This window comes from Lutra lutra, chromosome 15 (genome assembly GCF_902655055.1).
Source record: "Lutra lutra chromosome 15, mLutLut1.2, whole genome shotgun sequence".
Classification (NCBI taxonomy): Eukaryota; Metazoa; Chordata; class Mammalia; order Carnivora; family Mustelidae; genus Lutra; species Lutra lutra.
The window spans coordinates 17851332-17876901 of NC_062292.1; the positions used below are offsets into that span (position 1 = coordinate 17851332).

The 25570-nt window shown below is 44.0% G+C and overlaps 1 protein-coding gene across 9 annotated transcripts in view; it reads left to right on the plus strand.

The window, feature by feature from the left end:
* The window catches only part of CACNA1E (calcium voltage-gated channel subunit alpha1 E), a 503960-nt gene extending 498446 nt beyond the window's left edge, over positions 1-5514 (plus strand). For all 9 annotated transcript variants that reach the window (XM_047705044.1, XM_047705043.1, XM_047705049.1 and 6 more), the window contains 3 exons: positions 29-209; positions 1559-1749; positions 3228-5514. In XM_047705044.1, the coding sequence (XP_047561000.1) occupies positions 29-209; positions 1559-1749; positions 3228-3770 (915 nt within the window). In that variant the 3' untranslated portion in view covers positions 3771-5514. The remainder of the gene's footprint in view (positions 1-28; positions 210-1558; positions 1750-3227) is intronic.
* Positions 5515-25570: the final 20056 nt, after the last annotated feature.

Consider the following 25570-nt stretch of genomic DNA (forward strand, 5'->3'; position numbering starts at 1 on the left):
ATGTTCCTCCGGGGGCTCCTGTTTCCAGGTGGTGACAGATCCCAGCTCCATGAGACGTTCATTTTCTACGATTCGGGATAAGCGTTCAAATTCCTCATGGCTGGAGGAATTCTCCATGGAGAGAAGCAGTGAAAACACCTACAAGTCGCGTCGTCGGAGTTACCACTCCTCGCTGAGGCTGTCAGCTCATCGCCTGAATTCTGACTCAGGTGAGGGGGTCTTCCCTGTTCACCTCTTTTCTGGTTCTTGCGCTGATGAGCAGTTCTAACACAAACTGAAAATCACTGGAACAGCATTCAGATAAGAATGCAGGTTGAGGAGAGCAAGGGAAGAAAGAACACTCGGGGCGCCTGGGTGGCTCAGTGGGTTAAAGCCTCTGCCTTCGGCTCACGTCATGATCTCAGGGTCCTGGGATCAAGCCCCACATCGGGTTCTCTGCTCAGCAGGGAGCCTGCCTCTCGGCCTACTTGTGATCTCTCTCTGTCAAATAAATAAAATCTTTAAAAAAAAAAAAATTTGTCATCGGAAAGCATTTGCTATCTAACTTATCCTAGAACAGAGTCTTGTATATTCATCATAAAGGCTGAAATTTCTTTCAGAGTAGGACTATAGAAATCATTAAAATGTATAGAACTGTTTAATCAATTCTGTAGTATATCTGAAATGAATATAACCTTGTATTTTAATTATACTTCAATGATTTAAAAAACTGAGATTTTTCAAATGACCTGCAAAAGCACTGCAGTTCCTTAGGGAGTTTCCTTTTTTTTTTTTTTTTTTAAAGCTCTTATTTGACAGAGAGATAGCACAAGTAGGCAGAGTGGTGGGCTGAGGGAGAAGGCAGCCCTCCCAGGATCATGATGTGAGCCAAAGGCAGCTGCTTAACCAACTTAGCCCCCCAGGTGCCCCGCCTTAGGGGGTCTCTAACACATTCTTGGCAAGGGCTGGGCTCTAACTGCCAACTCTGCTTCAACCCCAGTAGTGCTACCTGGAATTTTTTTTAGGTTTTTGAGTTTTGTTTTTTGTCTGTTTGTTTTTTTAAGGAAAAGGGTCATCCTGATAGGATTTGAAGCATTCTTATGATTTTCTAATGGTTTCTCTTTTACAAGGTGAAGAAACAGATCAAAAAGCAGTAACATGCCTCTATCACAGGATACATATATATGCAATACATGGCAGAAATGGGACCAGACATCCTCAATGGGACTGAACCCTTTGACCTCCATCCCTTTACTGATGCCATCTTCCTTCCCCCTCCCCCAAAAGTTACGCACACATGTTTAGGATATAGAGAATGGGCCATCTTGTTGGCAAAGATTCTATATTGATTGTGTCTAGCATAAGCAGAAGAGAACCAAGTGCATCCTTTGGCATATATACCTTTCTAATGGCAACTTGCGTACTTTCCTCTTCACAAAAGGGAATCACCTGTTGACATGCCTGGAGAAGCTAGGATTCCTCAGCGGCCCAGTCTGACCCAGGCCACATGACGTCTCTTCCATGTTCAGAGGCCAGTATGGGTAGAGTTGTGATCAGGTGCTTTTGTCATCTCTCCCAGGCCACAAGTCTGACACCCACCGCTCAGGGGGCAGAGAGCGGGGACGGTCGAAAGAGCGAAAGCATCTTCTCTCTCCCGATGTCTCCCGCTGCAACTCAGAGGAACGAGGGACCCAGGCCGACTGGGAGTCCCCAGAGCGCCAGCAGTCCAGGTCTCCCAGTGAGGGCAGGTCACAGACCCCCAACAGACCGGTGAGTATGGACAGGAAGTGGAGGCCCTGTAGAAGGACAGGGAGGAGTGGTCTGTTAACATTAAGTACAAAATGTGGGCATCTGGCACCCACACAGACCTTGGTTTCACGGGAAAATATACCCATTGTGCATGGAAAGTAGCTGCTTCCTGCTTGTAAACTCACAAAGGATATGAATTCACAGGAAACCAGATAGTTCCCCCAAGAAAGACAATAGTATCTAGAGGTCATTCCATCTTAGTCCTCAAAAACCAAAGTCACCAGTTCACCAGCACCTCAGCCAGATTTAGGAGAAAAGGATCACTTTTAGCCAGAAAAGTTTCTTTGACCAGTTACGTGACCCTTAGCCCCAGTTCCAGTGGTGATTCATCTCTCAGCGCAGGATTTATCATTTGGATCAGTTCAACCTCATTTACCTAGCTTCCAGCCATCCCAAGAAGACGACCCCCTTCTCCTTCCCAGCCCCTGCCTAAGAAATCACTACCAGAGCTATGTGAAAACATTGCCTCGACCTGCTTTCCTCCTCCCTCCCCAGCCTGAACTCTCATCAAGGCTTGGGAGTCCAGCTGGGAGACCCCCCTCACCAAGCAGTGAGCAGAGGGGAGGAGGAGGGTCTACCACAGTAGTCTTGAGAAACAGTTGAGAAGTTTCTTCTAGAGCAGTGGCTTGCAAATTTTAGTGAACAGAATCACAAAAGCTTGTTTTAACTGCATATTCCCAACCTAGAGGGCTCTTCTTCAGTAGTGAGACCAGCTAGAAAGGGAAAAGCAGAAATCTGCCATCGAAAGGACCCCTCCTTCCCCAGGAGCTTCTGAGTGGGTGGTTCCTAGGTCACACATACCTTGAGAAACACCTTCCGGAAAGTTCGTTTACCAGTGCTGGGCTCAGGGACCCTTGGGTCCAGGTAAGCAGGTCAAGTAAGGCCTGAAGCAGCGACTGAGCATGTGGTTGGAGAAGCTGAGTTAACCTCTACCAGCCACTTAGGACATGAAGGCAAAGTGGAGATGAGGGAAGGTAGCTGCCATTCCCTCAGATCCACTTCCCAGGGAAGATTTCCCAGACAGCAACCCCTTCGCATCCATTCGCCTTTCATGTAGCTGTCTTTCTCCGAAGTGGCAAGGCTTTCTTTCACTGTGCCACTTGTTACGTACATAGAGCTTCCTGATCCTTGCTCCTGTAAGTGTTTGCTCTGTGGTCCCACTGCTCCGGGGAGCATGTTAGACGTGCAGTGTCTCTGGCCCCCAGCCCAGACCTGCCAAGCCTGCTGCTGCAGTTGACATTCGCATGCCCTGGTCTCCACGGTGGAGACTCCTCTGTCTCCTTCCATCCCTCCTTCCTAAGTGGAGGGGACCCCAGCTCAGTCCTCCCTCTCCCAGGCTCCAAGGGCGCTCAGGCAGGAGGCTTAGGGCCCTTAAGAGGACCCCAGGTGGGGATCAGGCTGGGCACCGTCTAACCTGCCATATCTGTTCCGCCCCGCAGGGCACAGGTTCCCTGAGTGAAAGCTCCATCCCCTCCATCTCTGACACCAGCACCCCAAGAAGAAGTCGCCGGCAGCTCCCACCGGTCCCCCCCAAGCCTCGGCCCCTCCTCTCCTACAGCTCCCTTCTGCACCACACCGGGAGCATCTCTCCGCCAGCGGACGGGAGCGAGGGCGGCTCCCCGCTGGCCTCGCAGGCGCTGGAGAGCACGGAGGCCAGCCTGGTGGAGTCTTCCAGCTGCCGGCACACCCCGCAGGGCCAGCACCCCTCCCCACAGCGCTACATCTCCGAGCCCTACCTGGCCCTGCACGAAGACTCCCACGCCTCGGACTGCGGCGAGGAGGAGACGCTCACCTTCGAAGCCGCCGTGGCCACCAGCCTGGGCCGCTCCAACACCATCGGCTCTGCACCACCACTGCGGCACAGCTGGCAGATGCCCAATGGGCATTATCGGCGGCGGCGGCGTGGGGGGCCCGGGCCGGGCGTCATGTGTGGGGCTGTCAGCGACCTCCTGAGTGATACGGAAGAAGACGACAAGTGCTAGAGGCTGCTCCCCCCTCCGATGCATGCTCTTCTCTCACCCGGAGAAAACCAAGACCGAGTTGGGAAGCCAGTGCTGCCCGGGGGGGAGGAAGAGGGAGGAGGAAGATAGAAGGACACCATGCATCATCAGCCAAGAAGAACAGAAGGGACAGAAGGAAAACCCATGGGACCCGCCAAATTGCTTTACTTCCCTGTGCAAGATGGGCCCTGCCCGAAGTTCTGCCTCACTGCTGGGGAAAGGAAATTCGAGAATGTGCTGGGGGGGGGGGGTCTTCCCGTAGCAGGAGGGACAAGAGGATGGCTTTGCTTCCCCTTGCCCCTTCCCACTTTGCTGTCAGCCTTGGAGGGATGGAGCCGGCCCGTGTCTACACCCATTGCCCTGAAAAGCCTGGAAAACTTCTGGCTCTTCGCTGGGGAGTCATGGAGACCCCAGGAGTGGGATCCTCTCCCTCAGCAGCTCCCGCTGCTTGGCCAGCACCACTGCCATGGGGGGCAGCCACACTAGCATCTCACGCACTCCCCCCTCCGGCTCGCTTCTGCCAGAGCAGCACAGGCTAAGTTCTGGAGCAGTGGACGCCAAGTGTAGAGGCTGGGAGGGAAAAGCTGATGTGGAAGAAGGGGTCAGGGTGCTGTGGCAGCAGCAGCAAGGGCTGGTCTGGGTGAGCAAGGCATAGTCCAGCAGCCCAGACCCCAGGATCAAGGCTCAAAGAGATGGAGGGATAAGGGCTGCTGGGAGGGACAGCGCTGTCTCTGAGGTCTGTAGGCTACTCAGTAGGTGCGGTGTTAGGACAGGCCAGGGAGGTCCCTCGGGCTTCGCTGTGGTGCCCAAGGCTCCAGGAAGGGGATATTTTAAAAGCATTTAACAACGCCTGTGGCCAGAGTACCTGCCGGTGTGAGTGGAAGTCCAAGCTTTCTGCTGGAGCCCCGTGCTCTGCCACGCCTTAGCCCTGCCAGTGCTGGTCACAAGGGATCCCTGAGGGTGGGGGAAGTGCAGTGGGAGCACTTAAGCAAGGCAGATCCTGTTTTCCAACCAGCAGAGAAGGATGTGGAACAGTCCTCTAGCTGTATCAGCACATCAGGCCGAGTATCGACCTAGACACTGGTCCAGGAGGCAGCGGGCCTTTCTGCCAGGCAGCAAGGCCCCGAGCCAGAGGTCCAGCCTTCCCTGCCCCCCCAAAAAGGCAGCACACATGCACCCAAGGTGGGCCTTACATCACCTAGTAGAGACTTCTAGAGAGGAAAGGCGGGCACACTGAAATGTGAAACTTCCATGAGAAAGTCTGAATGTACGGAGGACCTCCTGACAGCAGGGACCCCTCCGCAGCTAGTTTAGTGAAGGTCAGTTCGTCCTGAGACTTTGAAGGTGATTAGTAAATATACCTCAGCTGAGACCTGGGCTGCTCCTCCCAGCAACATAGACTCTGATGGGGCCTCATCACCCAATGTCCTGAGCCCGGGGTCCCCGGGGCGCTGAGTATTTCCAGAGGCCCGGACTAGGCTTTTCCTCTTCCCAGAGTAAGAGCTGGGCAGAAGACAGCCTGAGGCCACTGTGTCATTCTTCACCCCCCAAACTCAGAAGCACGGAGAAAGAGCCTTTCTTGGCTAATCCGTCCTCGTCTTGTATAGATTGTCCATTTGGGGAGGCACGCCACTCCCTCTATCTGGTGGAAAGGTACCAACCCCTCACCTTCGTCCCTGGGTCTCCTCCAAGTGGCTGGAAGGACCCACTGGAGAAAGGTGCCAGGCAGGCCTTCCCCTTCACAGCCCTGAGCAGGCCCCACCCCGGGCCTGAGATCACCATGACGAAACCCTCTCTCTGTTCTCCTCCAACCACGACAGACTTCTCCTCTGAGCAATGAGAAGGGAGTGGCTATTATTTTTCTTAGAAGGAGCCTCTTTTTACTTCTGAAGTTTTGGGTTTGTTTTGGTCAAAAATAGAACCAAGGCTTAGTTGCATCAACCCTGAAAAGCCAAATCTAACTGTAGGGCTACAGAATCATCGCTCATGGCCTGGCCTTCTCTTCTAGATATGGATGGGGGTTCAGGCCCCACAAGCAGCCCCCACAGCAAACTGGTCTCAGGGCAGGAGATGACAGAGGCAGAACAGCAGCCTCCTCCTCTCAGACCTTCTGTCCATTCACTGCCCTCTCCCATTCACCATGTGCCCCCGACTATGGGCTGGACCGGCGTGTCCTTTACATAAGACTCAGACGCTGGGCCTTGTATTGTTTTAAAGGTTTCCTCTGACCAGGATCATTTCATGCCAAAGTGCGGCAGTGGGCTGTTTTCTGTGCACAAAATTGTTTTCCTCCCCCCTCAGAAATGCAGCTTTCCCTAGGGACAGGCCTACACCAGGACAGCCACTCGGAGTCAGCCCGCCTATTGCCCTGTGGGTGAGAACAGGAACGGAAGGGATCTCTTCACGCTGTATCAACAGGAGGAGGCATTTAGCCTGGCAGAGCAAGGACCAGAAATGGGATTTGCCTATAAACCACATTATGAACACTAAATTCACTGTGCCAGGAACCCTTCCTGGACCCCTGAGCTCTTTAAATTCCTGTACACAAGAGCCCGGGGGTCTCAGATGCCATGGTGTGCAGCCCTGCAGAGACAGTCCCCCTGGCCAACTGCTGGGGTGTTTCTAGAACCAGTGAACTTAGGAACCCTCACTGAATTTCCCCTGACCAAGAAACTGGGTTTCTTTTCCCTTAGCCTGCATTTACCGTTCTAGTAAGACCAAAAAATAAAAGGCAGTTTTCTGTTACATCACGGAACTCAGTATCCTAATCTTCTGTTTCCTTCCACCTCTTAATAAAGCTGACCTTTCCCTTTCCCTCTAATAGCTGACCAGGACATCTTTTCCTACGTGTCAGATTCTGCCTCTTCTCTCTCCCTTGAAAAGAGACCCCCTGAGATCTGAAAACCCGTGCTTCTCTTTGGATTAGAAAGTATGGCAGCATCTCGAGAAATGCCAAGCAAAATGGAAACTGTTAGAGATACACAGTATGATCAAACTTGAATACCACAGGTCCACTCAGAAGAATGGTTAGCTCTACAGCCAGCTTCCTTTGCTAATGTTAAGTCTTTGGCATCCCCTCCAAAGAGGGAGGGATGGGGGGAAAAGAGGAGGAGGAAAAGAAACCAAGGTAGAGAGATGTTCTAACTAGGTCTCTGTTTAGATACTCCTCTCTTCACTTCCAGTCTTCCGGTATCTCCCTCTCTCAATCCCCATGAGGGCAGAGCTCTAGGCCAAGAGACTCTGTGAGCCAAAGTCAGGATAGAATTATTTGCACTATGAAGAGATGGTACCTTTGAGCATCCTCCCCACCTTCTGCCCCACCAGGGTTGACATAAGCCATGAACACGACTGCCCAAAATGGGTCTGTCCACTCTTCTAGCTGAAGAATATTTCTACTCTGGGCTTCACTTCCCCCCACTTGGCATCCCTATGGGGTACTGAGATCACTGATAACATTTCTCTGAAGCTGAAATCCAGATGTTCTGGATTAGACCCTCTCTTGACTCTGGGACCACAAAAAGCCCCATATTCCGCCACTCAGCCAATGTCTGCTTTCCATACACACCCCCATCTCTCCTCTGGCCTTTGTGATGAGCCTCAGTGTCTCCTGCCTTCTGTTCTCTCATCCCAGCCCTTGTTTTGCTGCATGGTATCATTGACTTACCTCCTGAGATGTTTTAAATCCACCCAGTCCAAGCTTATTTGCTGATCTGCCCGCCTTTGCTGGTGGGGAACACATCATTCTCTTAAAAATAGCTGGGAACTCACTAGGTAATATCCACAAAGTGATCTGAAACAGTATCCGTTGAAGTACTATCTCAGTGAGTGGGGCATAGGAAATGTCTGCATACTCAGTGAAAGCCCACTTCAGGGGAATTAGGTCTCTCCTGGCTTAATGCAACAGAATTTAATAATTGTGGTTTTTTTAAAAGAAAGTTCTCAGTTTTCCATTACATCCTATTTCCAAAGCCTGATCTGGGTGTCTCATTTTTGGACAGAGTATTTGTTCAGTGGGTTGAGCCAGGAGTAAGCCGAGGTTCTTTAATTTCTCAGCCTAGCTATAATAAATATGATGAGGTTGTAATTCAAAAAGGCATATGTGTAATAGGCAGGAAGCCAATGATCATCTACTTTGCTGGGATTTTGTGAGACTTGCAGGTTAAGGAATTTTCACCCTATTTTTATCATTTGCGTGTTTGCTATGTTTTGAGTCCCTCAAAGGCCTGGTGCCAGTGTGCACAAAGAGTCCTGGTGAGGAGAGGCATTTCCATGCCCTCGGCTAGCTTCTTCCTCACCAGATTCTCCCTTCCTGTCCATTCTTCCTTCCTGGATTCCCAGACACTGACCCCTGTCCAAGAGGTGCAGGTGAGGCAAGAAAAAAGAGAAGTGGGCCCCTGCACGTGGCCAGTCAGAGCATGATGGGTTAATTCCAGACAGGGTCCCCCTGAGGAACCAGGTCTAGGTTTGGATAAAGAGCTCTCCACACAGAGACTCTTATTTTAACAAAAGCCACACAGAATTAACTCAGGACGTAGGACCTAACCTTGGCATGATGTGATCAGAAGAGAGGCCACCTTAATGAGCACTGCCTGTACCCGCAGCTCTTTCTGACGTTTGTTTTTTCTTTGGTGAACCACCCTGTGGACTGTAGCCTTTTACTCTAACAGAGGTCCAGCTGCTGGCTGTGCTGGTTGCAGCCCTGGGCTCAGCTGCAGACATGCTGGGGTGATCTGTCAGTCATCACGGGCTGTCACTCAGTCAGTCAGAAGAACACAGACATATCACTGGGGTGGGATTGGGATAGGGGTGTGACAAAAGGCTAGGAATAGAAAACGCTGTCTTTGGATTCTGATAGCTGTATTTTTCTTCCCTTAAATCCTTTCTGCTTTGACCCTCTGAGGTTAGGCATCCCGGAGAAATCACGCCAAGCCAAAGATAACGGATTCATAGATTGTCCCTACCAACACAAAGGGCCTGGAAAGCTTCCCTTAACAAAACTCAAGTCAGTTGGTGGAGAAATTTGAATGAGACTCACAGCAGAAGCAAGTGGACAGCTGGGCTATCTCCAAACTGCCCTTCTATTTTGGTTGTCATTTTCCTTCCAATCTCTTCCATTGGTCTAAAATAAAGAAATAAATAATTAAGATTTTTTTAAATGGGTGTGGGGATGGGCCTAGCAACTCAACCTTCTAAATGCAAAAATATTTTATAATAAGCCATACCACCATGTAAATACAGGATTGAGGTTCAAATTCTTATTTCTGGGGGTATGAAAGAGTTGAGAAGATCTGATTTTTAAAAAATGGTAAGGGGAATCTGTTTATTTTTGTGATCTTTTTGTTTGGATGTTTTTGTAACAGACCCACTTTAAAATAGCAATGAAGGATAAATGTGTGCTCTGCAGTGTTACTGAATCACCTTCTAATTAATTTTCATCAAAATTAATGTATTTGAGCCAAAAATCTGACATGATGTGGTAACAATTCCATCTTCTCTCTCTGGTAGTTTTTGGTTTGGTTTTTTTGTTTTGTTTCGTTTTTTGGTTTTGTCTCTCTTCTTCTAAGTCAGCCTCTCTCTCTTGTTTCTAAGGACTTAAAATATAACTTAGATTAACATAAAACAGTCTGAAAACTTCAGTGAAAGCCAAGGAAATAATAGAATGGGTATAGATTTTTTTCTGGGTATCTTTAACCAATAAATACAAAGTTTATGTCTCAAGAAGATACAATTTTTAAGAGTGTGGTGATCTGGTAACTGAAAATCATTGGGAGTCAAAAATAATTCTATCCCAGCCTTCGGTACTTGTGCCTTTGGCAAGGTATTACATCTGCGTGCTTTATTTCCCTTATTAGGAAAATTGAAATACTAATGCTTGGCTAATTCATGGGTGTCAAGTGTTTTAAATCAATTAGTATCACATCATTTAACGTACTTAGACTCCACAAATCAACTTAGAAAGATCTCCTCTACTTATATCCCACTAAGGACCTATGAAATTCTTGGCATTGCTATACACATTCCATTTTTGGGGAGAAACTTCATGTCTAATGGAACCTGAATCCCAGATATGCTTTAATTTCACCTGTTATTGTTCCCATTTTCCCTTCCGCTTCTTTTTTGCTCTCTAATTAGAAAAAGATCAAGCTTTTTTTTTTTTTTTCTTAAATGCAGGAATGAAGTTGAGTTTTCATGATCAAAGCTTCTGGTATCTTCTTTTTGTGGACACTTAAGCCAGTTTTAGATCAATCAAATAACCATTCTCTAATGCTTGGGATCCTCACGAAGACCTCTTTCCCACCCCAGCATTGAAACAGGAATCTTTTCTGTCTCTCTTTGCTCTACCAGTTTGTCAGAAAGAAAGGATTGCTCTCTCCATTCTGGAACCAGATCTGTAGAATCTGTACCAGGTACTACCACTTCCTCCTCAGTTCACTCAGAGGTGGGCCCCCAAATTGAAAGGGGACTAAATCACAGCTGCCAAATCCAAATTTGACCTTATCTGGTGACTCAATTTTCTTTACAGTAGTCTGATTTCCTATCGTGATGGCCTGTACCACACAGGAACCTACTGCCCAAGGGACGTCTTTTAGAAATCCATATAAGGGATGTGCAGGAAAAACACACTCCAAAATTTCAAAGTGCCATTAAACCAATTAAAAAAAAATAAGGGTAATATGAAATGAGGGCTAAACAATGTAATCTAACTGCCAATTAAAGTATACAGTAGTTCTGGTCTTAGCTACATTTGATATGGAATTATATCACATTAAGCAGATCCCAGCAGATTTAGTAAAAACATAGGCATTCAATTTTAACGGCTACCAATGGGGATATATACTTAGCCTGCAGGCCAAACTTCAATCAGTGTTTTTCTATCCTGGTGTTTTGTGAACAAGCCAAAATTTATACAAAGCCACCCTAAGTGCTGCAATTACAGAGGAACCCCCCTCTTGGTGATATCAGAGAACAGTCCAATTCCACTCAAATTGAGTCCAAAATTTGGAATTCGTCCAGAAAAACAAATGGAGGAGAAAATTCTGATGCACCAAGTCGACTTGGCATTTTTGTAGCTGGGACAATGTGGGCAGAAGCTAGGAAGACAAGCTATAGAACAAAGACAAAGTTGAGGTGGAAAACATCAGCTAGTCCCAGGAAACAAAGCTCTATGACTTGAGATAGTCTCTTACACTAGATCATGGATATACTTGTTAGCATGATACTGGATTCAGAACAGTTCTTCCTGCTAAGCTCACCAAACGCAGTGGATTTGAAGGCTTTAGAGGATTAATAGAGCCCTGAACAAATTTTCCAGACCTGGGAGATGGAGAGAAAGGAGGTTCATGCTTTAAAGCAGCCTGAAGACAATCTCTGTGACTCTAGCAACTCTTCAATATAGTAGTGCCAATAGTGGAGAGATTTCACTGGTCTTCCTGGTAGTACAAGTGCCACGGGAGGGGAGAGGGCTGGTGAGTGGGACAGACGATGAGCTTTATCAGGAAGAGATTTCAAACTATGAAGGGTGCACCGGTACTAGTCTCAAAGGATATCATTGCAAAAATGTAGACCAACGGGTGTCCAGGCCATGCCCTCTGTCCTTCGGGACCTAAGGTCAGGCCATTCCCACCTTGATTTTACTCTTAGAGGAGGAGCTTGTAAGATGGGATCAAGAGGGAAATTGGGTGCTCTGCCTTAGGCTGTTAAAAATGCCACCTGCATTACAAAACACATGTGAGTCAAGACGCTTGAGACACTTCCTCATAGGCAGCATCCACTGTGGGGTGCCGACCTGACACCCCTTCAGGTGTTCAGTGTTTAAATGGCAGCCAGTGCTGGCCTGCCCAGAGTATCGGTGCATCTTTCCTAAAGCCAGAGTTCAGCACTGCATGTTGACCAGGTGGATATCCTGTAATATAAATGCTCGTTTGGATCCAAAAGGAAAATTATTAAAAATAAAAGAAAGATGAACTTTAATGTTTTTTTGGGGGGGTGGTCAAAGAAAAGAATAAATAAAACCTTGTTGTAAAGAATTAATTGGCCTGATTCCCTTCACTCACTCTGTTTCTTTGGCCCCTAAAAAGGGAGGTCTCGGGAGGGAAGCCTCGCCAGAACTCTCTGGATAGGAGGGCAGCGGGTCCTGCAGCTGGATGACATCTGCTCAGCCCAGCTAGTCAGGAGGAATTCCCAAGTTTTTCAAAGTTTCAAGGACACCCTATCCCTAAAAGATTTTCTTTTCTTAAAAAGTATTATCTTGGAAGAGACAACAACAGCAATAAAAATAGGCTCCAGACAAGCAGCTTCCCTGAACAAGTTATTTCCTTTTTTATTTATTTTTTAAAGGTTTTATTTATTTGAGAGTGAGAGAGACAGAATGAGTGGAGGGAGGGGCAGAGGGAGAGGGAGAAGCAGACTCCCCACTGAGCAGGGAGCCCAACATGGGGCTCAATCCTTGGACCCTGAGATCGTGACCTAAGATGAAGGTAGATGCTTAGTGACTGAACCACTCAGGCACCCCAGAGCAAGTTATTTTCTGACCAGAGAAATTATATCTCTAGGTAAGAAGAAAAGTAGACTGGGAATCTATATGGAACACAGGACTTCATGACTAGGACTATAACCAGCTTCTCTGAAAGAGCAGGGAAGAGAAGACAACCTAAGATTTTGAGAAGATACTGTCTATTCCTTCCCCTGCCTGTATTTCTCCTCATTTAATCATAATAGCTTCCTTAATAAAAGGGAAGCAGCAGCCTTCAGATCCAGTGGTTCCTTATGAGTCTCCCTGGGGAAACACCATCTTCTAGTGTTGGGTCTATTGTTTTCATCTGAATTAGTTTTCTGTTAGTTTAATGGAAACCAGCTTCTAGAATGGATCCTCTATTTCTGCAGTTCTATCAAAAATGGCTTCTCAAGCCCTACATGATTTTTAAAGTAAGGGTTCTTTAGGATTAAAACCATCCAAAAATATGGTGGGTGGCCAGTAGAGCCCTTCAGGGATGGGTTGAAAATCTCTAATATCTTGTCCAACTCTCAGAGTTTATTTTCCACTCATAATTTAAACTCGATGGTTTCCATCACCACTGAAGTTGAAAAGAGAATTTGAAGAATAATTTGTACCTAATTGCACACTTCTATAGGATGATTAGTTGGTTTGGGGAAAGATAGGTTTGTAAGAAGTTTATTACATTGGTTGAGGAGTTTTTGGGTTTCTTTCTAATCGGGACATTAGCTCCATAGTATTTCCCAGGCTAATGGTACTAGGAAACACATACAAAAAAAAATAGACACTACTCTGAACTTCTCCCCAGTGTTTCTGTGTTATACTTCTGAGGATCTATTGGTTACCCTAACACAACATGTCCCTTGACCTAAATTTGGCCTCTGGGATATTACAAAACTTTTCTTTCCTAGCAGACCACGTTCTTTTGCTAATAAGCTAGAAAACTGTCAAACCAGAGAGTAAGATTTCAGTTCCTTAGACACTTGAACACAAAACATTGGGACTAGTCACAGGTGCAGTTAGCTCTCGAACACCATAAATGTAGGACACAACAAGGAACAGGAAGAGAACTGAGGCTATAAATGCAAGTTCTGGAGTCAGATCCAACTAAATTCAAATCCGTGAACCACCACTCTTGAACTGTATATCCTTGACAAACCACTTGGCCTTAAAGTCACTTTCTTTATCTTTGCAATGGGAGAATTGGAGCAATGACATCGTGGGGTTACTGTACAGAGTGAATGAGTTTTTGCACATAAAGAGAACAGCCAGTGTCTGCCACATGAGAGGTATTTGATAAAAGTTGGGTACCATTGTTGTCACTTGAAAGTAAATTCCTCAAACTGGAGGAACTGAACCCTACAGAGATACAATCCAACAAGAAGAGTGTGGCAGGTGAGTGTCTTCCCCTTCTGCCAGTGGAACATGGGACAATTTGATCCTCAGATAGATTTCTAAGGAAAGAGAATTAAACTTTAAAAAGCAAGCAAATCATTATTATATATCTATTTTTAAATAATGCCTCCACTCTTGTCTCAGAAATAAGCCCTAATTTGCTTATTCTTCACTTCTAATTTCCATATTCATTTAAAAGCAAAATGGGGGAAACATTAGTGGGAGGTACTAATTGCAAAAGTAGCAATAAAATTAATGACCGCATTAAAATACTGTACACATATAAACACACCAATATTCAAGATAATTTGAACTATCAAGCAACTCACAAATTAACAGCATACGTAAGGGAATCATATATTTAGTGTCAATGGCCTGATTATGACTCTATTAAAAGGAAAAAGTAGGGGCACCCAAGTGGCTCAGTGGGTTAAGCCTCTGCCTTCAGCTCAGGTCATGATCTCAACGTCCTGGGATCGAGCCCCGCATCGGGCTCTCTGCTCAGCGGGGAGCCTGCTTCCTCCGTCTCTCTCTGCCTGTCTCTCTGCCTACTTGTGATCTCTTTCTGTCAAATAAATAAATAAAATCTTAAAAAAAAAAATTAAAAAAAGGGAAAAAGTAAAGGCTCCTTGCTGGGTCAGTTGGTGGAGCACAGAACTCTTGATCTCAGGGTCTGAGTTCAAACTTCACGTTAGGCATACTTAGGTTACTTAATTTTTTTTTTTTTTCCCACAGAGAGAGCATAAGCAGGGGAAACAGCAGAGAGGAAGGGAGGAGCAGGCTCTCTACTGAGCAGGGAGCCCCGTCCTTCTGCATGCAAGACCACATGTGCTCATAAAAATAATAACTATAGTCTCCATCTGCTGACACTTAAATGACAGGAATCATAGAACCCAGAATGTTAGAGCAGGAAAGGGCCTCAGGATCAAATCTGTCCTAGTCCATTTCATATGTGAGGGATTTAAGACTCGGGAAAAACTCTAATGTGTGCTTTCCAGAGGTCAAGGAGGTCTCCTGTGAGTCCAGCCAGCCACAGAAGGCTCTTGAGGTGGCCCCAGCAACCCTTAAACCACCACCTTCTAAAAAACAAGAGAAGAAAATAAGAAGAGAAATACCCAAGGAGGCCCTTTGCTCTTGTGTCTAGAATTAATGGACACCATGCATCCTCTCCCTCGTGAAATAGTCTCAGGAGATATTAGGGAAAGACCAGGCACAAGCAAAGCTACCTGCACCAAAGAAATTAGAAGGAAGAGCTTCAACAGATCAAACTATCAGACCTGAAAATGCAGAGTGGAATCAATGCCCAGTCCACAGGCATGTTAGAAACACGCTTTCTCCTCTGCCTCCAGTTCAGAGGGCTTGACTTGGATGGGAATAATGTGTGGATGGCTGGGAGAGGGGATGAGAGGGGGAAAAGGTTGTCTCAAATACAGCCAGGTGAATATGCTGACATAAAGTTATTAGGCAGACCTGGGTCCAAATTCTAGCTGTGCACTGAATAGTGTGACCTCAGCCTTGATCATGCTATTTAGCTTCTAACCCTTGATATTTTCAAACGTAGAATTAGGATAACAAGACCAACTATGTGTAGTTGTATTTAGGATTAGAGATCTCTCTCTCTCTCTCTCTCTCTCACACACACACACACACACACACACACACACAAACACTGACTACATGGTATGGTACCTATCATGTAGCAGACATTCAGTGAACCTATTGCTATTATTATGGTATCCATTCACTCATTCAGCAATGTATTTATTAATCATATACTATGGTGCCAAGCACTAGGGTTTTAATGATGAACAAGCCAGGTGAAGCAGTAGCCTTGAGTTGTCCACAACCTAATGGCAATTCCATTAACAAAGAAACCATTGCACCATGGAGATACTCTTGTTAGGAGTGAGGAAATTTCAGAGTACTATGGCAGCCCCTAGGAGTGACTTGGAGCGTTACAAATGGCTTCCTGAGAGAACTGGTATTTGAGCTGAGGCCTGAAGAATGACTGGGGTCAACTAAGCCACAAGGAAGAAGAGAGTATCAGGTAGATGTATGAGAGAAAAAAGCTTGCTACACTTCTAGGGTGGAACTTTGAGAGGACATATTAAGGGATAAACCTGGAGCATAATGGGGGAGCTCAAAAACCATGTCCAGAGTTTAACCTTCATGCATCTACTGTGTTGGCAAATGGCAATGACAAGTATCAAATCATGAGAAAATACAGATATCTCCTCTGTAAGCCAAACCGGGTTTGCTTAAAGGATAAAGAGGAAAGTCAGCATAGTCAGTAATACACCACAGAGAAATAATATTCTCTGAGACATCCTGCAATACAAGCTTCCTCCCCACCCCACCCCCACAGCAATGTGGGTACACAGTTGAAAATGATAATGTGAGTGAGGGAGGGTTACATCAGACCCTATGGAGGCTTCACTGTCTCCTCCAGGTTCCACTCACAAACAGGACACCAAAGCTGTTCTCAGTGTAGGTTAATCTGGAGAAATGCCAGGGTACATCTCTGCTGGCTTGCCTCATCAATCTTGAAGTCACACCATGGTGATGGGACTTGTGCAGAGCAGAACTCTCAGGCTGGAGAACAAGTCTCATTTATCATGTTCAACCTCAGCCCTTCCCCAGCCTAAGGAAATCCCTGAATTCAGTGCTGCAGGACCCAGGAGGGCCCACACCCCCAGTTGTCTCTGTGCAGCACAGCAGGTTGGAGCCCTCTGACCTGTGACTCTGCTTGTCCCCCAGGCTTTATCCTGAGGGCAGTGAGCAGCCACCAGGGTAAAGGAAGTGCGGGAATGACATGGTCTGATTTGTAAAAATAAAACAAAAACACTTCAGCTGAAATGAGGTGTATGGGATTTAAAGGAGAAAAAAAAAAAAGAAGGGAGTTGAGGGAAATTGGAAGGGGAGGTGAACCATGAGAGACTATGGGCTCTGAAAAACAATCTGAGGGTTTTTGAAGGGGCGAGGGGTGGTGGTGGGAGGTTGGGGTAACCAGGTGGTGGGTATTAGGGCACGGATTGCATGGAGCACTGGGTGTGGTGCAAAAACAATGAATACTGTTACGCTGAAAAGAAATAAAAAATTTAAAAAAAAAATCACAGTAGAGCTGGCAAGAGGGGCCCAGGATAGGACAGTGACAGCAGAGATAGAAAGAAGTGGACACAACCAAGAAGTCCATTTAGGGCAGGAATAGATAGAATTTGATGATTGGTATGTCACCCTGATGTATAAATTGATGGTTTCCAGTGAATGAGGGAACCAGTTAATTGAGATGGTACATCAAGTTTCCTTTCGTTACTGCAACAAATTATAAAACAAAACAAAACAACAAGAAAAAAACTAGTGGCTTAATACAAATTTGTCCTCTTACAGTTCTGGAGGTCAGAAGTCTAGAGTCATTTTCAGTGAGCTAAGGTCAAGGTATTATCAGGGCTGGTTTCCTCTGGAGTCTCTGAGGGGGATTTCCTTTCTCTGCCTTTTTCAGCTTCTAGTGGTCATTTGTATCCCTTGGCTTATGGCCCCTTCTTCCATCTTCAAAATGTATCACTCCAACCTCTGCTTCCAGACTCACATTGCCTTCTTCTTTAAGGGCTCCTCACATAAGAAATACTGTGATTACATCAGTCCACTCAGATAATCCAGGATAATTTCTCCATCTCAAGAGCACTTAATCACATCTCCAAAGTCTCTTTCACCTTGTAAGATGACGTTCACAAGTTCCAGGGGTTAGGATCACATTATTGGGGGTGGGGACATTTTTCAGCCACAGAGGGTTATCCTTCATTCATTTGAGCAACAGCAGCTCCACATATCTGTACCTCCTCATGGAAGGGAGAGGTCTTTACCAGCACTGTGGAGCCTTCTGGTCATCCCTGTCCAGTTGTCTGCTGCTCAAAGAGACACAGTGGACTCTCAATAGGATAATGTCCATGTTTCTCTTAGTAGCACATACAGCTGGGTCACTCCATGTATTCGGCTTTTTTAGAGTATTTTTCATAGGGCAAGATAAGGACCAAAAGAAATCATACCAGCATCTCCTTTTCTAATAGGAAAAGTTTCTGTCAGAATCACAAACAGCGGTTGAGATAAATTAAGCTTATTTTAGGTCATCAAACCATTTTTTTTGCTTCATTAAAGCCCAACAGTGTTCCCTTTATGTGTTTAAAAATATGACTGAGTTTATAAGAAACCTATTCATAAACAACTTTCAGGAGTACATCTTAAGCAAAAACTGAAATACATCTCAAATGTCTGCCTCTGGAGAAGCAAACTCATTGCTGAGGTCCCCACTTTGTTTTCATTTAAAGTCCTCACTTAAGAGTACTAAGTCCCGACAAAAGGTTGATATCCAGGATCTATAAAGAACTCCTGAAACTCAACACACACAAAACAATCATATCAAAAAATGGGCAGAAGATATGAACAGACACTTCTCCAATGAAGACATACAAATGGCTATCAGACACATGAAAAAATGTTCATCATCACTAGCCATCAGGGAGATTCAAATTAAAACCACATTGAGATACCACCCTACACCAGTTAGAATGGCCAAAATTAGCAAGACAGGAAACAACGTGTCTTGGAGAGGATGTGGAGAAAGGGGAACCCTCTTACACTGTTGGTGGGAATGCAAGTCGGTGCAGCCACTTTGGAGAACAGTGTGGAGATTCCTCAAGAAATTAAAAATAGAGCTTCCCTATGACTGCCATTGCACTACTGGGTATTTACCCCAAAGATACAGATGTAGTGAAAAGAAGGGCCATCTGTACCCCAGAGTTTATAGCAGCAATGGCCACGGTCGCCAAATTGTGGAAAGAACCAAGATGCCCTTCAACGGACAAATGGATAAGCAAGATGTGGTCCATATACACTATGGAGTATTATGCCTCCATCAGAAAGGATGAATACCCAACTTTTGTAGCAACATGAATGGGACTGGAAGAGATTATGCTGAGTGAAATAAGTCAAGCAGAGAGAGTCAATTATCATATGGTTTCACTTATTTGTGGAGCATAAGAAATAACATGGAGGATATAGGGAGCTGGAGAGAAGAGAGTTGAGGGAAATTGGAAGGGGAGGTGAACCATGAAAGACTATGGACTCTGAAAAACAACCGGAGGGTTTTGAAGGGGCAGGGTTGGGAGGTTGGGGGAGCCAGGTGGTGGGTATTAGGGAGGGCATGGATTGCATGGAGCACTGGGTGTGGTGCAGAAACAATGAACACTGTTACGCTGAAAAGAAATAAAAATAAATTTAAAAAAAAACCCTCACATTTTTGTTAGTGATGTTATGTAGAAACAGTTACTCTCATCCATTGGTTTTAAATAATTCCTTATTTCTTAGATTCAATTCAAAATAAGTCACCTTGTAGGAGCCAAAGTGCTTCTTGGGTGGGATTAGTAAACCCTCCCCAGATATGTACTAAAGAGAGGTGAATGAACTAACAAGGGTCCCAGGCACTGGGTGGGCCACCTGACACCCCCACTGAGGCAGAATGTGGTAGAACCTCTGCATCCTGAGCTGGACTCCATGAGACACAAGCAGTTGCTGCTCAGATCTGAGCTGAGAGTGTTGGCTTTAACCTTGGGCAGTTATCAGAGTTCCAAATGGCAGAGGGTAAGCCAGATGGAGGGATGAAGAGTGGGTTTTCAGGCACCATGACTGGTCACCAGCCCTAGAAATTTCTTAGAAAGGAGAGATGGATAGGACAGGGAGAAAGAGAGAGAAGAAGAAGTATTAACACAACCAAAGTGTAACTTTATCATTACCAAGCATCGCAATTTAATCACCAAACATGGCAGAAAGTTTCTTTTGTAATTAGAAAAATCAGCAGGTTAGTCACACACTAATCGAGCCCTATTTTTGCTTGAATTAGGTCAGTCTTCGTTAAATGCCTCTCTAGAAATAGGCGGAGGTCGAACTCCCCATGGGTGGTTTGCACTGATGAAGCAGAGATGACTCACGTTTGCTCATCTTATAAGCTGTACAGATGGCTGATAGAATTCTTCCTGCCAACTCCTCGGAGAATGAAGAACCCTCCCCACCCCACCCGCATCTTCAACTAGAAGCCCTGCATACGCACTGCAGGCAAAGTAGTTTCTGAATTGATTCTCCTACCAGAGGGGCACAAAGGTTTTCCGACCCCTTGCTAACAGAGTGCCAGGAAATTATAATATCAGTGAGCTGTGTAGTTGTGGCTGGCACTGAGGGGTTCCTGGTATCTTTGTGGACTGATGGGTCACTGAAGTAAAATAAATAAACACTATATCTGAGTCCTCACGGAGTGACCAACTTGTTTAAATCTGCCCGAATGGCCTACATCCTGGGAATCACCTGAGTCCCAGGCAAACCAACCATGGGTCACCATAGGCATCTTTATAAAGATCAAGATCCAAGACCAAATCTTTACTTGACAGATACTCTACATTCTTCACAGTGAATAAAAATTATTGTATGAGAAAATGCTCAAGATGAAAGGGATTTAGTAACTATCTGATCCAAGTGCATCAGAACCCACTGGGTTATTTGTTGAAAATACAGATGACTGAGTTTTACCTCCAGAAATACTAAATCAGTAGGTCTGAGGTGGAGTTCCATGGTTTATGATTTTATATGCACTCTGGATGATTTAGATTACAAGTGGTCCAAGAAGCCATGTTTGAGAAATAGGGATTTAATTTCAGTGCCACATTTTATTGATGAATCTGTGCTGTGTGAAGCTACATAATATGCCATTTACAGCCTGATCTAAAATAAAACCTCAAAAACATACTCTCTTCGTAGTCCAAAGTTATTTTCATTTACAGCATCTGGGGGCTACATAGTTCTTTTTTTCTTGCAAAAGTCTGTTTACATTGTCCTTCTAGAATACATCATCTGGAAAATATTTGACAAAAAGGAAAACCAAGACTCACTAGATATAGCTATTATTTACAGGGTTTAACATTTCTTCTCTGTGAGTAGCTGATGTCAGCTTCAAAGAAAAAAAGTGTAATGTTTTGTTTTCCTTCTTGAGGAGTTTCTTTGAAGCATTAGCTGCTTTGAACTAGTCTGCTCCTATACACGAAGTTCTGAGACCTCACACTGTCTTAGCCAATATAAAGGATGTTAATTATAAAGATACCTGGGGTTAGACACATACCCAAAAATATCTTAATTCAGGCTCCCAAATTTGTACCTTGTGAAATTGAACCCAGGATATTTTGTGTGAGTGTGCCTCATCTCTGGTTTCCCATAGCATGTAGAACCAGGCTTTAAATATAAAAGTGTAAGCTTTTAAAAGTAATATTTTAAGGTGTTTCTGACTAAAAAGGTGACAATTTGGATGTACCCTGTTTTGTACAGTTTCCCTCTGTGCATAACTTTCATCTATTATAATACAACCATCCTCTGGAGCTAGTTTATCTTCCAAAATGCAGTTCTTTAAATATATGAAGATAACAATCAAGACTTATTTAGACTAAACATCTCTAATACTTAGGTGTCCCTTTTCCAAACTCTTTGTTCTTCTCCAGGTTTGATCTAGAACACTGCTGTCTTCTTAAAGTATGTCATGCAGAACCCAGTTCCCCAGTCCCACAATTTTCTGTCACACCAACATCCATTATTAGAACTACGTGGAAAAAGTGAAGGGAGGGGACACAGCTCACTTGGAGACGTGAAGATTTCCAAGATTTAAAAGAGTTTGTGAAAATAGACCCCATCAAGGAACAGAAGGAGAAAGCATTCATGCCTCCCACCTGCCAGGTATGGACTGGGAATTGTTTTAGCATTGGTAATAATAAATTGAATTCATGTGAAGATGTGGAGATATTCTGTCAAAACCTTAGTATGACCAATTTCCTGAACCTTATTTCCTCAAGGCTGGATTACATATAGTTCAAGCAAAAGCATAGCATAATTTTTTCAACAAACATTGCTATTTACTCATGAATTGCAGAGTTCCATGTTTTGTCTTGTATTTAACAGCTTTAGTGAAATATAACCTACATTTCATATGGTGCATCCATAATAGCTACAATTAAATGATTTTTATTATATTCACAGAGTTGTACAACTATCACTACTATCAGTTTGAGGACATTTTCATTACTCCAAAAGCATAATAAAATTTTAAACATTATTCTAATCAATTTATTTCCTAATTATTGTCTTTCATTTATAAGACATCTACTATACACAATGATACTTGGCATTCCAGTGAAGCACTGGATATTATATGAGCTCAATATAAAGGAATGATGAAAACAAGACAAAAACAGAACAATGCACTTCTTAGAGAATAAATGACCCTGTTGTGTGACATTAATATACCACATATTTCATAGTTCTGCATAGAGGCTGAGAGGAAGGACTTTGGGGCCAAACTAGTTGAGTTCAAAATCTGGATACACAATTAACTAACTTTGGGAGAGTCAGTTTCATCTGTAAAATGAAGACAATAATTGTTCCTACTTCATATAGTTCTTATACTAGATTAATATACACAGTGTTTAGAACAGAAACTGGTTCTACATGAGTGCTTGCTAACCTAGTTATTATATATATAAGTCAATCTTATATATACTGACCTTCTATGAGGGTAAACTTTTTATGGTTTTATGGATTGTGAGAATCTGTATTTGAACAAGTAATCTGCTAGCAGTTCAGTATGTATTGAGATTCTATGGTTAGAATTAAATTCTCTGTGAAATTATTGGTTATTGGCTTTTTTATTTGGAAGAAGAATTAGATGGTCTAGTCATATCTAATGAACACATAGGGAAAAAAGAAGGGGTCAAAGATGGTAGCATAGGAAGACCCTGACCTAATCTACTCCCATGGACACACTGAATCTATGCCAACATATACAGCAATTCCTCCTGAATATGAACTGAGCTCTGATTGAACAGCTTCTGCACAAGAAGATTGAGGGACCATACAGACAATGGTGAGAGAGAAAGAGATACAGTAACAATGGGAACTCCACTCCTGATGCTATGAAATGCAGTATGGAGGATACCACTAAAGAGCCCATGCTCAGGGACGCCGGGGTGGCTCAGTTGGTTAAGCAGCTGCCTTCGGCTCAGGTCATGATCCCAGTGTCCTGGGATCGAGTCCCACATCGGGCTCCTTGCTCGGCGGGAAGCCTGCTTCTCCCTCTGCTTCTGGCTACCACTCTGCCTGCCTGTGCTCGCTCTTTCTCTCCTTCTCTGACAAATAAATAAATAAAATCTTAAAAAAAAAAAAAAAAAAAGAGTCCATGCTCAGATTTGCCTGATTCTGGGTACAGCAAAGAAAAACAAACACAAAACTCAGTGGTTTTAAGGGCAACTAGACTGTAAGTAAAGTAAATCCATTTACTAACCCTAAAGCGTCTGCCAAATGGTGACAGAACTGCTAGAACTCTCACTGGGGTTGGGAAATGCTGGAAAGCATGACTGTTTAATATCCGCCCCCCCACATAAGGATAGATCAGATGATAGCAGAGTCTAGGTGCTCTCATAGTCCTGCTGCCAAGAGAGCCATAAGTACTAGACCACACCACTACAGCTATCCACGCATAACAGTTCATCTACCTTCTTACACTTGCCACAGTTCCAGCCATCCCACCAAGACTGATAGAATTCTTCCCGCTAACTCCCCGGAGAATGAAGAAACCTTTCCACCCCACCCCCATCTTCACTGGAAGCCCTGCATGTGCTCTGCAGAATAGGCAAAGTGGTTTCTGAAATGACTCTCCTACCAGTGGGGCACAAAGGCTCCTCGACCCCTTGGCACACACCAAGAAACCCCTAACCCACACTGCTCCAGCTCCAGCAAGCCAGCCAAAGCTACCAGAAACATTCAGTCTATATAGAAGACAGTCCTACACAAGGACACTCCTTCAAGACTGGGAGAGGAAGTAGTTTTGCCTAATTCATATCAGAGTTAAAGGATAGAGTAAGTGAAATAAAAAATACACTAGAGGGAATCAGCAATAGACTAGAGGATGCAGAAGAATGAATCAGTGATCTGGAAGACTTGGTATGAGAAAGCACCCAAGGTGAACAGCAAAAAGAAAAAAGGATAGTAAAAATATAAGGACAGATTAAGAGACCTCTGGGACAACATCAAGCATACTAACACTCACATTACAGAGGTCCCAGAAGAAGAGGAGAGGAGAAAAAGCAGCAGAAAATGTATGTGAAGAAATAATAGCTGAAAACTTCCTTACTCTGGGAAAGGAAACAGATATCCAGGACAGGGAGCATAGAGACTTGTAAGCCAGGTGAACCAAAGGCAGTCTGCACCAAAACACATAATAATTAAAACATCAAAAATTAAAGATAAAATCTTAAAAGCAGCAAGGGAAAAGCAACTAGTTAAATTCAGGGGAAATCCCATGAGATTATGAGCTGATTTTTCAGAAGAAACTGCAGGCTAGCAGAAAACGGCATGATATATTCAAAGTGCTGAAGGGGAAAACCTATAGCCAAGAAAAGTCTACCGCGTTGGTGGTATAGTGGTGAGCATAGCTGCCTTCCAAGAAAAGTCTACTCGGCAAGTTTCTCATTTAGAATTGAAGGAGAGATTTAAGTTTCCTGGGGGGAAAAAAATCTAAAAAAGTTCTTAACCATTAAATTGACCTTACAAAAAATGTCAAAGGAAAGAAAAGATATTTACTAGAAGAAAATTTGAGGGACCCCTGGATGGCTCAGTCAGTTAAGTATCTGCCTTCAGCCCAAGTCACAACCCCAGGGCTCCTTGCTCAGCATGGAGCCTGCTTCTCTGCCTGCCACTCCCCTTGCTTGTCCATGCTCTCTGGACATTTATTTATAAATAAATAAATAAATAAATACTTCTTAAAAAATAGAAGAAAATTATGAAAGGTATAAGCTTCACTGGCAAAAAGCCAACATGCTATATACAATATGTAAAACATGACATTACATATAGAAAATGTGGAGAGGAAGGAGTAAAAATGTAGTGCTTTCAGAATGTTTGAATTTATTTATTTATTTTTCAGAATGTTTGAATTTAAACAACAATTAACAACATAGAGTGCTATATAGTTAGGATATTATAAATTAACCTTATGATAACTGAAAACCTATAATAGATGCACAAAAAAAATAAAGAGAAAGGAATCAAAGAATAAGGCTAAAGTCATTAATTATAAGATAAGAGTAAGAGAAGGAGAAACAGAAGAACAACAACAAAAAACTATAAAAAAAACAGCCAATTAACAAAATAGCAATAAGCACACACATATCAATAATTACAGGTAAATAGTCTAAATGCTCCAATTAAAAGACATAGGATGACCAAATGGATAGAAACAAAGCCCATTTATATGCCACCTACAGGAGACTCACTTCAGACCTAAAGACACAAACAGACTGAAACTAAAGAATGGAAAAAAAATTTTCATGCAGATGGAAGTGAAAAAAACAAAACAAAACTGGTGTACCAATAGTTCTATCAGACAAAATAGACTTTAAAACAAAGACTATAACAAAGACAAAGAAGAGCATGATAAAGGAATCAGTTCAACAGAAGATATAAAACTGTAAATATCTATGCACCCACTATAGGAACACCTAAATAGGTAAAGCAAATATTAATGGACATAAAGGGACAAATTGATAGTAATACAATAATAATAGGGGACATTAACACCACACTTATATCAATGGATATATTAACCAGACAGAAAATAAATAAGGAACCAAATGCTTTGAATGACACATTAGACCAGATGGACTTAACAAATACATACAAAACATTCCATCCATACATACCAAGACACATATCCTTTTCAAGTGCACATGGAATACTCTCCAGGATAAGATCACATGTTGGGACACAAAACAAGTCTCAAAAAATTTAAGAAGATTGAAATCATATCAAGCAT